The 17,352-nt window shown below is 44.0% G+C and overlaps 4 protein-coding genes across 5 annotated transcripts; 2 read left to right on the plus strand and 2 right to left on the minus strand.

Moving 5' to 3' along the window:
* Positions 1–6,031: 6,031 nt before the first annotated feature.
* On the plus strand, positions 6,032–6,839 carry LOC103983586 (uncharacterized). Its single transcript, XM_009400822.3, has one exon. It carries the CDS (start codon positions 6,095–6,097, stop codon positions 6,587–6,589), a length of 495 nt encoding a protein of 164 aa, XP_009399097.1. The 5' UTR covers positions 6,032–6,094; the 3' UTR covers positions 6,590–6,839.
* A 317-nt stretch (positions 6,840–7,156) lies between these two features.
* LOC135659148 (uncharacterized) lies at positions 7,157–8,622 on the plus strand. Its single transcript, XM_065176278.1, has one exon. The coding sequence runs from the start codon at positions 7,774–7,776 to the stop codon at positions 8,170–8,172; it is 399 nt and encodes a 132-aa protein (XP_065032350.1). The 5' UTR covers positions 7,157–7,773; the 3' UTR covers positions 8,173–8,622.
* On the minus strand, positions 8,602–9,416 carry LOC103983584 (non-symbiotic hemoglobin 1-like). Its single transcript, XM_018825812.2, has 4 exons — positions 9,232–9,416; positions 9,033–9,147; positions 8,849–8,965; positions 8,602–8,772 (listed from the first exon to the last, which is right to left on the minus strand). The coding sequence occupies exons 1-4, from the start codon at positions 9,357–9,359 to the stop codon at positions 8,626–8,628; spliced, it is 507 nt and encodes a 168-aa protein (XP_018681357.1). The 5' UTR covers positions 9,360–9,416; the 3' UTR covers positions 8,602–8,625.
* Positions 9,417–9,802: 386 nt separating this feature from the next.
* Positions 9,803–17,023, minus strand: LOC103983585 (uncharacterized). Of its 2 annotated transcripts, XM_065176276.1 has the most exons (12): positions 15,515–17,023; positions 15,268–15,404; positions 15,030–15,099; positions 14,628–14,711; positions 14,113–14,229; positions 13,158–13,601; positions 12,641–13,047; positions 12,386–12,485; positions 12,227–12,286; positions 12,054–12,140; positions 10,947–11,075; positions 9,803–10,669 (listed from the first exon to the last, which is right to left on the minus strand). In XM_065176276.1, the coding sequence occupies exons 2-12, from the start codon at positions 15,378–15,380 to the stop codon at positions 10,355–10,357; spliced, it is 1,926 nt and encodes a 641-aa protein (XP_065032348.1). In that variant the 5' UTR covers positions 15,381–15,404; positions 15,515–17,023; the 3' UTR covers positions 9,803–10,354. The 2 variants fall into 2 exon arrangements, with proteins under 2 accessions (XP_065032348.1, XP_065032349.1); XM_065176277.1 differs by lacking the exon at positions 15,515–17,023 and having other exon boundaries at positions 15,268–15,492.
* Between the last annotated feature and the right edge of the window lie 329 nt (positions 17,024–17,352).

Consider the following 17,352-nt stretch of genomic DNA (forward strand, 5'->3'; position numbering starts at 1 on the left):
GGCTTCACATGAGGAAGAAACCCTTAAGAGACCACGTGGCGTTTTACGAATCTTGAGGCGTGGGTTCAATATCGAGCCGATTCATTACACCAACGGCGCTTCCAACCGTTAACTTTTCCGTCTCTCACGACAAATATATACGAAAGGCATATTATATTTATATATATATAGTTCATGTTGGACTTGCAATGAATTTAATAACCCCACTTTAGTTAATTTTTTAACTATTTTAAATCTGTAAATACAAGTTGTATATAATTATATATATATATATATATGTAAAATTATTCAAAAATAGATCATCCAAATAGTCATTTTAGGAGTTTTTTAGTTTTATAGAATGATGTGAAGTGTCGATCAGTACGATACTAAGAAGTTACCCAAGTGGCACATGGTTAGATGAGCCTATAGGACAGTGTATAGAGTTAGTTCATTGTCTTATTTCATGATAATATCATGTGATCACTTATTGGGACTTTTACTCGATCACATTAGACCCTTTGTCATGTGATTATTCAGAGCTTGTAAAGTCTATATTTATAATTTACATTGTAGGTTTACTTCTAGAATTTCGAGTTAAACACTTCTTCTAACCTATTTTCTTTTTTAAGATCCTTAAAGGACCACAAGAGATTTTCATGAGGTTATTAGTTTATAAACGAACGCGTAAGAGTACCACACGACTTAAACAAAACTAGCTAAGTCTATGACATATGTTATAATAGCAAGATAAACATATTTAGAAATACTTAACATGAAAACGTAGGGGACATAATGAGTTTACATTGAGGACACCCAACACGCTTGACCATTTGAGTGAAACAGATAGAGAGATATAAAGAAAGGAATCTCTTATATAAGCGGGCATATGAAATTAACATTCAAAGGAATGATTGATCATTTATATAAGAGACATCACGAGGACAAGTAAGTTAGGAAGAATGCGCAGCACATAAAGATTAAGATGGTTAACTTTGAGCTATAGTTCGACACTGACAACTAAACTTAACGATAGTTAAGGCAAGCGAAATACTTAATAAAGGATGAGACCATACAAAAAGGGATATGTTACTCGATGACTAAAAGAGTTGCGCAAAACTCACAAATGTAAGGGCAATTACTAACTCAAAGAAATTAGTACTCATGTAAGAGCTTGTATGCAAACGATAGACTATCTATTACCATCCCAAGACGATCAAAACTTGATGTCATAGAGCAAGGGAACTTTTTCTTCAACATGAAAATGATACATCTATAAGAGGCTGAAGTGTGTAATAAGTCCAACATGTTACTGAGCCTTGAGGGGCGCAACGGGAGTGGCAAAGAATCGTAATATAGTAAGTGCATTTGTGGTGACAAAATAGTATATAGTATGTTCAATAAGGTGGAGTATTCTAAGGGGATGATAGTTTATAAAACTTATAAAGAGAATGATGCCAAAAAAAAAAAAAACTCCAATGAGATAGATCTTTCAGAGAGATAAGTCACGATTCTCTAGAAAAAAAATCATATATAACAGACTGCATATATTGGGGGAGTACCTTAAAACAATAACTCCATAAACTTCAATGGAGCTGGTAAGTAGCGAGGAGTTATCACATGATCTTACACAAGATAATGCTAGATGCATTACAAGATCAAGTAGAAAAGCAACCGTAGGCATCACCAAACGAAGATACACTAAGATCCAATGTAAAGATCGGACTCGACGAAGGACTAACCCATTAAATGGTATGTGTGAAAGTCACTATCAACTCAATGCATATAGAGGAGTAGAGTAAATTGAGTGAAACTTAGTGAAGTGCTTGAGTCGTATGAAGGGAGTCGATATAGGAGATGAAATATAAAGTGAAGACACAAAGCTTTCATTTAAATAAAGGTCAAAGACATGAACTCTTACATAAGTAAAAATAAGATTATATCATTTCATCGGTCTCTCATTCTAATAGAACAAACTTATATTGTATGATACTAAAGTCGAATGGAGTTTTGAAGCACATGTATATTATTTCAACGATATAATTGGTAGGAGAATTTATGCGACTCACCTTACGAAGATAAAGTTAATGTCAAAAAACCTTGGCATGAGGCAAGAGGACGTGGAGGCAAGTATTTCTAAAAAAAAATATTATAGTGCTACCATTTGAGTTGTAGCAAAAGAAGCTGTTTCACATCAGAGATTGTAATGGAGGCAGAAGCCTAAGATCTAGACAATGGCCTACCAATTTCAACAAAGTTAATAGACTTTGAGAGCCGTTGGGTAATGAATTATCCTAGAGTTATGTTTTGTTTATGTATGACTCGAGAGTGAGTGGACGAATGTCGATTGACAAATAAGCGAACACAATCAAAGGTGATAGAGGCTTTACGATGTAGTAGTTGAGGTCATACATGGAGAGATCATAATATGAATTTATCTTACAAATATCACAATATAATGAAGATATCATTAGGAGGTGACATACTATAGCAAATCATAATAAAATAATTTTAGACAATACGATACATACAGGAGAAATCCTGTAAGGAACTTGATTATATAGAGGTATGACTATGAGTTACTCGAAGCTTTACTTTGGTGAGCAATATAATGATAACATGATGAGCAATATTTTCTCTAATCCGTCTTATCTTTTGTAGGTCCTTAAAGGATCATATGAGATTTTGATGATACTAATCATTTGTGGACGAATATATAAATGTGTCGAATAACTTAGACAAAAAACTAATTAAGTCCGTGATACCTTTGGAGGTGACAAAGACGATGCCATCGTTCTTCTTACACATATCATCATGATGGAGCAATTCTTGATCGGAGCCTAAGGGAAACCTGAGATAAGGGGTCGTAATAAGATGAGCCCAATGGGTGTAACCTGTTAATCTACTGATCTGATCCATCCTGTACCAGTTCTTTTTGCTTCAAGATTGGCAAAAACATGCGTGATTAGGGTTCTGGATTTATGCAACATGATGATCTTATAACGGATCCAACCAAAGAACCAAATCCGCTTGTTTGCGACGAATAAGCGGGTCAGTGTTACAGTTTTCTATTCGAACACGAATCTCGAAGTACCAAAACTCTCCTCCGGGCAGCTGAGACTTGAGAGACCTTTCTATATAAACCCTTCCCATCTTCTCTTCTCCACCTTCTCAGTCTTCTCGGTCTCTTCACTCCAGTCTCGCTGCATTCGCCATGGCTTTCCTCATCTCCCAAAAGCCTCCCTCCTCCTCCTCCTCCTTCTCACTAACATCCACTTATGGTGACGAGAACCAGCTTCCGGCCGGCGGAAGCCCGGTCACCAGTTGCCTCTACCTCAAGCCGGACTCCGAAGGCAGCGGCGGCGGCGCCGAGCGGAAGCCTCTCGACAGAGACGTCGTGCTGCGGCGGATCCGCCACCGGAAACGCGTCAACCAGATCCGGACTGCTCTCCATTCCCTGCGTGAGCTAGAGCCTGGCGTCGACAAGGACGGGGAGCCTCACGCATGGCTTGATGATGCCTTCTCCTCCCCTTGATGATCCAACACCTGCATGCTGGTGATCTCAAGCGACCTCTCTTCATACTGTTCTAAGTGGCAGAGAAGATTTAGCGTAGCTTGAGAGGCTGCATGCCATCTTCTGCATTATGTATACGAGCTTGTCTGCTCTGAAAGCAATGAACTCAATTGTTGTACCGCTGTTATGCAAGTCTATAAAACATGTTCGTGATCGAACCAGACTCTTGAATGCTGCCGGCAAAAGCTATTCCTTGTCGGTACAAATTTGTTGTCGATGGTCATGAGAAATCCAAATAGCAGACCTGCGTTTATCTCCCACGAGCTCACGAACACTAGAACTATCTGCAGTCTTTAATATAATTCATGTTAGATGATTGATTCTTTCAGGGATGAAATATCTGGAGAGCATAATGTTTAATGGCTTGTTTAAGTAGTGTTGTTTGCCTTCTTGTTCTTGGTATGCTTGAAATGAATCAGTGTCTAAAGCTTTGATACAATTAAGACAAAGCATGCTGGAAAGGTGGTGTTAATTAGCTTTGCTAACTCGGAATCCATGAATTAGATACGGTGCTTCGCATTTGCTTTCTTGGGTTCTGCCTCAGATGCATGTATCTGAAGTGAGATTAAGTGGCGATACCTTTGGACATCGAGCAATGCAATCTGTTTGGTCGAGGATTAGTTTAGTGAGGGAAAGGAGACTTTATTAAGTTGGTCAGTTTCATACCTTTGTCGGTGTCCTCATCAAACCAGACTCCGTTCACCACTGACTTAGTGGAGCTCTACTAAGCCGAAGAGTAAAGAAACCATATAGAATATGAGGAGGAAGAATTAGTGTATTATACTGCAACCTTCACTATTAGTGGTTTCTTAGATACTGAACGCCACAGTATACTAAAAATAACCTCGAAGGAGTCGTAGCGCAGGAGGAGCTCGACGAACAGGAGGTGCGCCACCGGCACCACGAAGTCCTTCCCGGTGCACTGCTTGTTCGGGATGATGTGGGAGGTCGACTCCGTGTCGGGCTCGTTCGACCAGACGACGTGGCGCAGCAGCGCCGCCCCCGCGAACTCCTCCGCCCGCTCGAACACCCGCGCGTCCTGCGTAGCGAATGGCTGGTACCCGAACAGTATCTCCCCCGCCCGCTCCTCGAACGCCGCGTCGTGGCTCGCCATCACCGTATCCCTCTTCGCCCGCCCGTTCTGCCGGCGGCTCGACCCGAAGTGTCGATGGTCCGATGGCCCGCATGGCCACCTCGCCGTCCCCGATGATGAGGGAAAACTCACCCGTAAGCGTAGGTTGTCACGAGACTGTCAGCTTGGTGTCGAGAGCTGGGCTCGGATGACAAGCTTCCAGCTAAACACAAGAAGGAACCGTCGTTAAGACAACTAAGAGATTCGAACTGAAATCTAGTGGCCACCATTTTGTGGGACCCGGTAATTGGCTGAGCCCACCACGTCGGGTCCACATGGACCAACTCTGCCTGTACACAGCATCCACTCGTGTGCACGACGACCAAACCTGCCGCGGTCACACGGGAGCCGGCGGGAGGGGCGACAGCGGAGCCCATTTGAATCAGGCAAATCGTACGAAGCATTGAAGGCCACGTGGTGCGTTCGTCTGCCGACGCACACCCCCTGTGGCTCCCGAGGAGACGTTGTCTCCGTTCGAGGCGACACGGAGGCCTGGCAGGGAATCCGGCTTCCGTCGCCTGGACTCACGCCACGTCCGCATTCTACTCTACGACCCAATTCTTGAAAGCTGGAACGTGAACGACCTCAGCCAATCTCCTGCCTTTCACAAACTCTTACAGCATTTCCTGCGACCTACACGCTTCCCAGTGCACTGACTACAATGTAAAATTAATGGCATCCGCATGGGTATCCGACCCACCTTGCTTCGTTGATGTTTCTTCAGCTAAAGACTGACGTGTCGTTCTATGACAGGCAACGATTGCCTGCGTGGGGCGCAGGCGTAAGTTTTGTCGGTGAGGACAACACGCGGCAGGGAGGAGTCAGTAATTTTGCGGGGCATCAGAAACCACGTGGTCGACTACTCTCCCACGCGAGTCCTGTGCCAGATAGAGTTGCCCCACGTGGCGACACCAAAACACCTCTGTCGATCTGTCGGGGCATGAGAACATGACACCTCGACCACCTTTCAAACTAATTTACTAGACTGACCTTGGCACAACGTTCCCTACGAGCTACACGCGTACATCTATCTCGTTGCGACTTTTACTGTAAGGCGTCTATCGAAAGCTACACGTAGGCTCTCCATTTCCAATATAATAGAATGCTCGTTGGAACTCTCAGCCAAGGCTTTATTGGGGGTGCCTTCAGTTCTCGAGGTTAATCCCATCTGTCGTAATTTTCTCGAAAGCTATGACCATTTCGGAAGCGACACTCCCGACCCGTCACCAGCTGTCATCATCGGACTCCGGGCTGGCATGTTTTCGCTACACGACAAAATAGCCGACGCGTGACGCTCCTCCTATAACAACTCGCGCCTCGTCTCCCGACGGAAAGCGAAACGGCAACGGAGATTTCAAATTGAGAGCAAAAGAGGGGCCAATTCAATCGGCATTGCTTTCTCCTCGGCGATGGGGGGTTGCAGCTCGTGCGCCTCGGCGGCGGCGGTGGTGGTGGGGGCCGCGGGGACTGCGAAGGTGGTGCTTCCCGACGGTGGGCTCCGCGAGTACTCGCGGCCGGTGACGGCCGCGGGCGCGCTGGGCAAGGACGCCGCGTGCTTCTTCGTGTGCGATGCGGACGAGATGGAGTTCGACGCGTTCGTCTCCGGGGTGGGCGCCAAGGAGGAGCTCCGCCCTGGGCAGCTCTACTTCGCGCTCCCGCGGTCGATGCTGAAGCGCCGACTCCAGGCCGAGGACCTCGCGAGGCTCGCGGTGAAGGCGAGCGCCGCGCTGGTGGGCGCCGCGGGTCAGTGCGGCGGGGGGGTTGTGTCACCACAGGTGTTTCCCGCGGGGGTGTCGGTGGCCGTGCCCATCGGCGGGAGGGAGGAGGAGAAGGCGCGGAGGTGTAGTAGAGGCGGTGGCGGACTGCGCAAGTTTGCGCCGGATCTGAGCGCCATTCCGGAATAGAGAGGTAAAAGAAGGGGAGGCGGAAACCTTCAATGCAAGATCGGGCGGAACGATCTGAACCGTCCAAGCGAAAGAGTTCGTTGGTCATGACGGGCAGACGTCGACCGGTGGATCGAGGATGGACGTTCGAGATCTAATTAATCGATGGGATGATGTAGGAGGTCGAAGCGATCGGAAGCTTTTGGCAACGCAGCCAATCGGAAAATTTTGGTCTATTAGTTCTGTAAATAAAATAAAATATTTGGGGGGATTTCTTTTTCCAATTTCCACACAAAAACAAATAAAAAATGACGTCAATAATACCAGAGAACTTTGTCGGCAATTGCAAGTGTCTTGAGGAGGCTATAGAATATTGTATGGGCTTCTGTTGCAATTATCTCATGGATTTGGGCTCGATCCATGTCGATGACTCATTTCTCTTCTATAGCAAAGCAATCAGGAGAAGCTGTGACTGCTGCAGTAAGACAAACGAGTACCGAGTGCTGGATGCTGACCAGCTATGGATGTGCTTCTACGGCAAGGAAGAAAGAGGGCAAGAGACGTCTAAATCAACAGTACCACCACCACCACCGCCACCGTCACCATCCCACCCTTCCGGATCTTTTTGACCTGCTCACTTTTGCTGGATCACATGAGATGCCCAGCCGGAGGAGGAGACTTCCACGAAAGCAGGCCGGCGTGACCTGCTGCGCTCCAGCTCAAGGAAAAAGCCACCCGTCACGGCCACGGGTGACCCGTGAGGCCAACCCCATCCGAAGCTGCCCAGAAAGAGACCCCTCCCCCCCCCTCCCCGTCGTTTCCTACTCTGCCCTTCCCCTCCCTCTCTGCATCATTGTCCTCGTCCTTTCCACAAACATCTCATGTGCAATCTTCTTCCTCCTGTTCGATGCTGTCGTTCCGTACCTGCTTCCTGATGGTCGGATAAGACCACGAAGCTGAGCTCTCGCTGGACTTGAGGGCAGACAGATCGTTCGCGGAAACGTTAGATTTGATCAGAGGAAGAAGATGGACGAGTTGGTGCTTTGCGCATTCTCTGTGGGGGTCAAAGTAGCGGCGTTCGCACGTTATGGATTTGGGTCAAAGCGAAGGTTAGTTTGGTAAATCTGCGAGAATCCAGTTGCGTCTGCTGCGTTATATCAAGTCCACTGATGGGTCTCAGCGGTCAGTGAGCGTCCCTCTCTCTCATGCAACACGTCGCGAGCCGGGAGAGATACGTGATGGGGAACTGTGCGCCGGTGTCGTCCAAGGTCAGGCAGCAGCAGCAGCAGCAGCAACGGCGCTGGACGGCGCAGTGGTCCTCCTCGGCGACGGCGAAGGTGATACGCGCCGACGGGAAGATGGAGGAGTACGAGACGGCGGTGCCGGCGGGGCGCGTGGTCGCGAGGAGCCCGGGGTACTACGTCTGCAGCGGCGAGGCGATGCAGGTGGGAGCTCATCCGCCGGTGGTGGGGGAAGGGGAGAAGCTGCAGCCCGGGCAGCTGTACTTCCTACTCCCGCTCTCCTACTCCCACCGCCCCCTCTCCCTCCCCGACCTCTGCCTCTTCGCCGCCAAGGCCAGCGCCGCCCTCCGCCTGCCCTCCTGACGTGCATGTCATCATCGATTCTGTGTGCCGTCGTTAATAGAACAGCAGCAGAAGCCATTTTTGCGTAAAGACGATACGGCTAAAACCCAAAGCTATATGTTCCGTCTTCATCCTCGTATTCATATGAAGCTAAGATTGTTTCGGATCGATGAGGGTTGAAATCAAGAACTGCAAACAGTTTCTTTGCCCTTCTCTACGATGCTTACTCGCAGCAGAGCACGAGCGAAACAAAGAGAGAGTGTCATGGGAAGAGCTTCGACTCTTCTTCTTCCCCTCGGCATGTTGCGAGGGAGCCATTCATTATTAATCTCTGGTTACACACTCAGTTTCCAAAGCTTACCGAAGTGGTATTCTTCTTCTTCTTCTTCTTCTTCTTCTTCTATTAGACTATATTCAAACCCTGTATATAAGATATCATTTTATTCATCAGAGGATGGACAAAGCTACCACTTCTTAGGAAGAAGAAGTGAGAAGCCTCATCTCTTCCTTTAAAGCTGCAGCCAAGTGGTCGTAGGCTTCTCCCCAGGCAGCACTCATTTCAGGGCACCACATCTCCGGAACTGCGTGCTTTATGGTATCCAACAACGCAGACCTCACCGCCTGCGTAAAAAACCCATTGGCTTGGAATTAACAATCATTATCAATTGGTTTGAGCGATTCTTCGATGAGTAATAACCTCGAAATGTTTATCGACGACGCCAGCCTTGAGATGAGTGCCCGCCAACTTCTTCGACGTCGTCTCTCTCACCGAAACCTTGCCTTTCTTCCTCAGCTGTGTCGCAGACTCGCACACCTGCAACCGAACATGGCATTGAAAGGGGGAAGGAAGGAAGGGAAGGGAAGGAAGGAAGAAGATATACCATGGTGAACACAGACATGGCATGGGATTTGAGCTTTGGGTTCTTGTCGAGCGGCACTTTGGAGTCGCGCAGGAAGGAGAAGAGTCGAGCGGCTGAAGGTTGGATCTCGAAGACCCTGCCAAGAGCAGAACACACTGTGTGTTGCCGGCGACGCGGTGACGAAGAACAGAGATGGAAGGAAGCAGGCAAGAGAGGCAACCTCAAGAAGAACTTCAGTGCAACATCAGCTGCGACCTTCCTCATCGCATTCCATGACCTCACCACGAGAGCCTCCTGCTGTTCACCGAAAGCAATGGCTCGAGACTCCCCCTCGGACGCCGCCTCCATTTCTGCCTCCGACGATGAGTTACTCTCTCCCTCCGTGTATTCATATAGAGCATGGAGAGGTCCGAAAGTCGAGCACAAGGAGACAGATGCAGGTACAAGTTGCAACACATGGAAGTGGCAAAGGACTGACACCAAATCCACCTACTAGCACTCGTGGCTGGCTTCTGCCACTCGGGAGATGTGTCGAAGCCATCGGCGGCGGCGGCATCTACCGTTCCTCTGACGTCAACAGATGAGGAAGAAAGATGCAGTTATGGTATTGGTGGCAGAAGACGCGCAGCACGACTCGCGAGAAGCATCTGCTGCTGCTCTTCATCCTTATCATCCTGAGATGTTGGCGTTTCTTCTTGCCAAAACACACGATCAGGAACTTGCAAAAACCCAATTTTTTGGATTTCTAAGAAATTGTTTTTTCATTTTTCATTTTAAAAAATATGGAAACAGAATCCTACTTTTGTGACTTCCCAACATATCCTTGCAAAAAAAGATTACAAACCAAAACACAAAACACAATAGCCTTTTCCTGCAGTCTGATCAGATCATGTTTATTCTCCAGGAAAAGGAAAGGAGAAACATCCTTCTCCACCTTTGATTCAAGCAGAAACATGAGTCTACTATGTCTGTGTTGGACTCGGTGAAAGCTTGAACTGCTTTGTTATGTGATCCTTCTTTCATACAACAATCCTGAAAGATGATGAGAGTAACTTCCAGTAGCAAGTGAAACACCTGAGAAGATGCAGAAGCCATCATCCTTTCGAACTGGTGTCAGTACAAGCCATGCAATCATCTCCTTGACGAAAAGGCAAATATACTTTTTTACCTTCTATGCCAAAGTTAATGTCAGGATTTCATCAAGGCCAACTGAATTATGCACAGGTGATGATGCATTGCAACCTCTCAATATACAAAATGCATCAGCTCTTTTGTTTTTGTACAAGAAAAACAAAATAAAGAGAGATGTGAATCCTCTTTCACAGCCAGCATCGTGTTATTTGTCAGTTGATCTGAGGAAATGCTAATTCTCTGGAGAGCAGATACCTGAAACTGTAGTTGTGAGGTACCCATTCGATGATCTTTTTCGATCTGCCTTGTTGGCATCTCTGCATGGCCATCCTAAGAGTCTCGGGAAGGTAACGTTGAACCATGTCGACCAAGCTTTGCGAGCTTAGTTTTGTGTCCTTAGCATATGATTCTACAAGCTTTGGTAGAAGGATCTTCTGTTCCTCCCAAATACCAACGGTAGCACGAATGTACTCTTCCTTTGCTGATTCCAGCTGATGGAACAGTCTATCAGAGTTATATATTCGGACCTGTCAGCATCATACATACGAAGCCATTGAATTCAAGTATGAAAAGAGTGAGGCCTAAACACATAAATGCTTCTAATTTTAAATTTGTTGAACATAAACTAACAATTTTAAAAAGATTTCATAAATAGCTCTTTGTAATTATCAAGCAGATCATGATCCCTAAGACATGATTTTTATGCTCATTTTTTATCACTCAGCTGTAACAAGAGGAAAAAAAAAAAAAAAAAACGGTGAAGAAAACATAAAAAAATCAGATGAATGCAATTAAGAAGTTTACCGCAGGATCAGAATGGCTTCCCGAACAGAGCGCAAAGTATAGAAGAGGGTCTGGTTGCTCAATTGCATAGGCTTGCCACTCATCTCTGGCCTTCTGCTTTAACCTCGGATAGAGCAATGTCCGAAGCCACTGCAAGGAAAGCAGGACACTCCATAAGCCTCATTTGGGAATGTTCGGAATTTTTGAACAGAAAACATCTAAACAAACTAAGACTCCTTGGAGAAAAATGATCAACAGTCACCAGCAGATGTGTTCCGGTTGATCATGTCAATAGTTCATGAAAGACTTTGGACGTTGTACACACAGGTACAGATACGATGCAGGTACCAATAGAAGATGTGCCTGTGACTGTTACCATCCTCCCTTGTATGTGAGTATTCTTACTACATAAAGTTTTTTGGAAAATGAGATCAGAAATCTCTGACCAGTTCTCTATTTTCGATTAAGCATCTCTATATCTCTTATACACATATAGATAGGTTCCCTACAATACAGTGATACAATAATTATACATCTATCTTCTCCTATATATTGGAGGTTAATCTCGGTATCTATACCTCAAGATCAGGCCATATTTTGTGTCATCGACTCTCCATAGCAGGAATGTGAATGCTACACGTATAGATTCCAGCTAGCTATATTCATGACAATTAATCAGCCAAACTCAAAGCACCTGCTTTTTCCAATTATTCGATGGATCTGTAACTTCTGTTATTTCTTCTGGTTTTATGTGTTATTCATAGTTAATTACATTTGCTTGTGTGTTTAAGTTCTACTCCATAGGCATAAATTTATACTACAATGATATGTACGACTTTAGGTGCCTAGTTTCAACAGCTTCACTTGTCTGTATACAAATCCTTGCATTTCCTTTCTCTACATATTCCTAATACATAAAATTCCTCAGTCAGTTTACGTCAGCTTTTTGACATGCTTGATGGATGAACAACAGTAAATCTAAGAACAGATTTAATTGGGTAAGATGAAGACATGGTTGTGGGGCATGAGCTATTGAAGTTATGGTGGACATGTGACTGCATAATCCTAAGATCTTTCTCAGCCATCGTAGGTAAAAAAATTAAAGAAGAACAAGAGTACGAGGCCTACCTGCCCGGAACAGTGTGTCCTGCACCCAAGAATGTAACCTTGTATCATGGCTGCATTAGTCGAACAACCACCTACACTGCACATTGCCTGTAAGATGTGTATGTTATTTCACATTATCTAAGCAAAAGGCAATACTTGATTCGTCATTCTTTCACTTAATCATTGTTATGTACCTTGATGAGCAAAGAAGTTTTCTTCACATTACCTTCTGGAATTCCATATTCTATATATGCCTGAGAAGGTCCACAAAAGTCCAGTTAGAAGGTGCAAGATATTCTTCTGCTAGGAGTGAAAAATCTGGAGAAAATTATAGCTCTAGAGAAAAAAATTACATGCATGATGATGGCATTGTGTATGTTTATCCAAAAGGCAAGCTTTTCATCATTTTTCAGCCTTCTTGGATCAACTGTCTCCAATCGCTGAAGGATTAATCTGTCAAAGAGTTTCAATTTTATTATTATGCCTCAGGTAATTAAGACTCGTAATGCTTGGCAGTGCAGAAGTTTAGCATCGTACTAATGAGAAAAGCAATGCAGGTAAAAAGCAGCAGCACTAGACAAGAGTTGAGGTGGAATCATGCAACTCACTTATAGTTATGTAGGATGTCTTCAACATCCCTCAGCCTCCGACGATCTCTACAAATAAGAGGCACCTCCACCATTGCATTGTATGGTCCACTGAATTCTTTCAGTCCTTCAACTCGGAAAGGATTAATTAACCGAGAATCTAGATTCGATTCTCTTTTATAGCCAGGACTCCACATATCCCCCAGATATTGGGGAGAGAGTGCACTCATAGATGAGAAAGATGAAGCAGGAGATGACGAAAGGCCATGATAAACCAATGGAGGGTCAGCCAGTTTGCAATATATGGCACCCATGCATCTGACCATATCTTCTGAAAGTTTATTAGGAGACTCTGGAACATGATCGGTGATACTAGTCCCAAGATATTCTGCCAAGCTTATCACCCCCGAATTAGCATTTTGTTCTTCCTGGACAAGGAGAATTTCAGAATCAAAATTAGGAAATGAATTTAACAGTCACTCGGTTGCAAAAATTGTGGTTCAAATCTGATACTAGTCAAAGATTGACATCCACTTACCTCGTGGAGGTACAAAGGTTGAGAATGGAACGAGTCAAGAGCTCTAGCAAGACTTTCCTCTGAAGGTGAAATTCTAGCAGAACAAACAGCACGGTGAGAAAGCGAAGAATGGCTGCAGTGAATATCAGAACCAAGTAACTTCCCCTGACACTTGACTTCACAATCTCGATTCACCGAGTCAGCGGTCCATTTCTGTGGCACCTCTGCTTGACTAGATTGAATTCTCGAGCTTCCTTTCTTAGATGAGATTTTAAGTTTCGCTGACTCAGGAAGTGACTCTGGTTGAGAACCTAAAACCTTTTTAGTTTTGTTTCCATTAGCAGGAGGAGATAAGGTAGATGTTTGCTGCTCAAAAGCTTTGCGATAAAGTGACAACAGATACTGCTCCAGATGCATGACCTCTAATTCTAGAATGGCTATCTCCCTTATCAGTTCCTTTGTAGGCTGAAAACACAAGCAGTTTTAGCTATATCAGCAAACAGAAACTGACATATTAAGTATACAACAAAATGTATTTGCATAAAATTCGACTAGTGTAGACAAATTCAGAATGAGAATGAATATCAACTCTTACAAAGTTGATATATAGTAGTCATTCACTAGATCATGGTCAAATCCAGATCAACATGCTTATGGCCTATGAAAACGAGTCAGCATGAAGGACAGAAATTACACTCATAATGTATTAAAAATATTACTTTGTAGAGTTTTCTACCGCACGGTAATTGATTAGTGTAAGAAGCACTCAATGTGATGGATCTCATATAAAATAATAATAACACTATGGTATTGGATTAATCGATGCCAACCCAATCAATGTGTTTGTTTTTTCCTAGTTCTGTCTAATTGAGCAGAAATGAACATATTTACATAATGAGATAGTTAATGTGATTGATATTGTTCAGTTGCAAAAAGACCCAAGAAAAGGATGAGGAAAGCATTAAATGGCAGCTACCTTTGGCATTGAACTTTCTTTCGAGGAACAAACCACAGAACAGCCATACCCCAAGGCTTTTTCTAGATCACATCGCATAACCAGTTGATCCTGTAGCCGCTTCTCAAGTTGCAGAATCTGCAGCATGTTAACGCAAGTAGGAAAAATTCAAAAAAAATCTACGAATATTGCTCGACACTTTCTCCATGATTCTTGAACAATTTTGTTGAAAATTGAAAATGCTGTAAAACTGGTTATAAATGAATTTTCAGGATGGTTATAGTGCTTACTATGTACTGAATCATAACGGCAAGGAACCAAGCTTCTCTTTTCAGCTAAAGTGTGTGTGTATATATATATATATATATATATATATATATATATATATATATATATATATATATATAGAGAGAGAGAGAGAGAGAGAGAGAGAGAGAGAGAGGAACTATTTAAGAAGAATTAATTAAATGCTATCTTGATCAGTATAACTTGACTTGCCCACATTTGTGGTAATAAAATGGAACAGATCTAAGTACCTCTTGTTTCAGTGATATTTGGACCTTAGCGCTAGGCGATTGCTTATCGTGGATCTCACTGTCGCCAGTAGACTTTCCATTAACCTTGAATCAAAGAAACACAGATTAAGTGCTTCCCTAAGTCGAACGAAGCAGATGAAAGATAGTCTGCTGCTGAATGCATAACTGGTGTATAAAAGAGCTAAAAAGAGTCAAGCAAAAATCTATGACCTTATCAGATTACTCATGTATGCAAGATTGACTTATGGATCATAACAAAAGACCGAACTTTCGACATAAAGATTAGAAACAGAAAACAGAGAAATCCATGAGAGGTTAAACTGTTCCAGTCATTTAAGAACCACAAGATCGCTACGAGATCCTGGAATCTGAGAGGAGCAAAAGAGAGGAGACGAGCTTTACCGGCTTAGCATGATGAACTGGTTTAGCCGAAGAGTTCAATATATCTTCGTTGTTTCTCTTCTCGGAGTCACTGAAATCAAAGACCAGCAGTGACAAGGAGAAATGGTTCCAGAAATGAGTGCCGATATTCTGCAGCTCTAATATAACCACAGCTCTCGACAAAGATCTATTGGTCCATCAAGAACCAGTGGCACGATGACAAGATAGCAACGGTAGTTTTGGGAAGGAGATAAGCTACCTCTTGGAGCGCTTGTGCCCGGAAGATATCTTGCGGGAATGCATTTTGTCCAAGAAATGGGTTTGGCATTTCACACCCTGCATTTGGATGTCATGCTTCCCCTCAGACTCCATGAGCGTAGATCCTTAGAGAAGCGGCTGAAACACAGAGTAAGAAGCATTTATCAGAGAAGGCATGAAAAGAAAAGATGGCACCGAGAAGGCCATGAGTCTTCACTCTTTCAGAGCAAGCAGATCCTACTTCTTACCTCTATGGGTATCTGAAAAGAAGCAAAGCCAGTGACAGGAATGGCCAAATGGGTCTACAGGTATCTCCAGCTCCCACCAAGTACCACAGTTCCTCCACTGCGGAAAGCAGCATGCAACACAGGCCAAACAATAAAACAACCAATTTGGAAGGTTTCAGCCAAAGGCAGGAAGAGCCTCTTTAAAGAAGGCTCCCAATCAACCACACAGACACAGCTTGACCTATGCCACTCACAGACATAAAATAATGAATGGTAGACCTCTTTCTTGGGAGTCATACAAGAGCAATAAATGTCAAAGTTCTTCTCACATTTTTTTTTCCTTTTTTTGCCTTTCCTCAATCCTGACACAACAACAACTGGTGGTCCTTCAGAGATCAGATGCACATTACCTTTCTCAAACTCATTTATTGAGGCATTATTTAAATAAAACCAAGTCAAATTAATTTGTATGGATTGATTGATTATGTTTGTGGGGATAAACATGATCTTCATATGCCTGGCACACCAACATTGTTCATACACTGAATCAAGTCCCTTTTTTACTGACACTTGCTTGACTAGAAATTAGAGCATTAGCATGTCTCGAGATAGCACTCAAAATTTGTGCACCAATTCAAATTTTCCAGCAGCATGAAGCAGGTGCTCTTGATAGAAATGGATAAGAGACAAGATAGAACTGGTCTTGAGCAAGGTTTCTCAGCAGAAAGGACAAAAAGGAGAATGTAAAGATCATTTAAAATGGGGATTACCAAAGATGAGCAAAGCCTCAAAAGGGATGAAAGTGAGGGGTATAATGGCAGTGGTTACTTCAAATGAAACTAGCACTACTGGGGTTTTCCCCTTGTTTTGGATAAATCATCTCAAAAGAAGCTTAAGATACCTTTGTTGTCCTCTGTCCCAAGCAGCCTAATGCTTGTCAAAGAATCAGCTTTCTTAAATGATTTTGGTAGGTTTCTGGTGTTTTCTGGTACCAATTAAAGAGAGTGTGGGGCAAGGTGGTCAGTACCCACACCCACCTTTTTCCTCTGGTGATGGGAAAAAGACTCACCTTTTCTTGAGTCCCATGGGCATGGCCAGCAGAAACAAGGGGGCTGAAGTCCTGCTGTCATCAACCAACCTGCAGCTTTGCACCACCGAGAGTATTCTATGCAAGCCAGAGTAGACCCCGAGAATAGAACAGGAGCCGATGTATATTCTATGCAACCATTTCCTGTGCTGCAAAAGTTTTGAGCTGTTCCTTCCACAGCCAAACAAACTGTTGGCATTGTAACCATTAAGCTCTAAATTTATTGCTCTCAGACTTGAATCTTTCTGGCAGCTGACATGTTGTACGCAATATAAATCACCGCATTTCTTCCTTGACAATTGGAGCATGGCAGGGATGAAGATCTAAGAGAATGGACCTCCACCTTGTGTTGCAGGGGAGAAGCAAAAGCTTGCTTATTGGACGTGAAGAACATAACCCTTCACTATAATATTTATGCCTCCACAAATCTCCTGCAATCACTTAAGAAGAATGAGGTGATTCTGTTGAGACCTGCTAAATCACAGAAAAGTTAAAAGTCGATAATTAGATCATGAGAAGCAATGAGTGCAATGACTCTAATGCGGAGCCTTCCAGTGCAAAGCTTAGATAAAGATTAGAGCACATACTGCAGAGAACAGGGTAGCTTTTGTTTCAAGTCTTGTCTCCCAAGTGGAGAAAGCCTATCTGTAGGTGGGAAAACCATTGAAAGAACCAAACGTGATGCAAGCAAACAGCTACATGATCGAAAGTGATATGAGTCCAAAAGCCTGGCAAGCATGCTCGTAGTTTCACGTATGTGGTAGTGGAACTT

This window comes from Musa acuminata, unplaced genomic scaffold (genome assembly GCF_036884655.1).
Source record: "Musa acuminata AAA Group cultivar baxijiao unplaced genomic scaffold, Cavendish_Baxijiao_AAA HiC_scaffold_437, whole genome shotgun sequence".
In the NCBI taxonomy this organism is placed as follows: Eukaryota; Viridiplantae; Streptophyta; class Magnoliopsida; order Zingiberales; family Musaceae; genus Musa; species Musa acuminata.

What these genes read in the sequence shown, in the direction of transcription:
- LOC103983586 (XM_009400822.3), top strand. Translation starts at nt 6,095, where the DNA reads ATGGGGGGTTGCAGCTCGTGCGCCTCGGCGGCGGCGGTGGTGGTGGGG.
- LOC103983584 (XM_018825812.2), bottom strand. Translation starts at nt 9,359, where the DNA reads ATGGAGGCGGCGTCCGAGGGGGAGTCTCGAGCCATTGCTTTCGGTGAA. An exon ending in GCACTGAAGTTCTTCTTGAG is followed by an intron (nt 9,148 to 9,231) that starts GTTGCCTCTCTT and finishes TGCTCTTGGCAG; the next exon opens with GGTCTTCGAGATCCAACCTT. An exon ending in CCATGTCTGTGTTCACCATG is followed by an intron (nt 8,966 to 9,032) that starts GTATATCTTCTT and finishes GTTCGGTTGCAG; the next exon opens with GTGTGCGAGTCTGCGACACA.
- LOC135659148 (XM_065176278.1), top strand. Translation starts at nt 7,774, where the DNA reads ATGCAACACGTCGCGAGCCGGGAGAGATACGTGATGGGGAACTGTGCG.
- LOC103983585 (XM_065176276.1), bottom strand. Translation starts at nt 15,380, where the DNA reads ATGGAGTCTGAGGGGAAGCATGACATCCAAATGCAGGGTGTGAAATGC. An exon ending in CAGTTCATCATGCTAAGCCG is followed by an intron (nt 14,712 to 15,029) that starts GTAAAGCTCGTC and finishes CTTTGATTCAAG; the next exon opens with GTTAATGGAAAGTCTACTGG. An exon ending in GAAGCCATTCTGATCCTGCG is followed by an intron (nt 10,670 to 10,946) that starts GTAAACTTCTTA and finishes TGATGCTGACAG; the next exon opens with GTCCGAATATATAACTCTGA.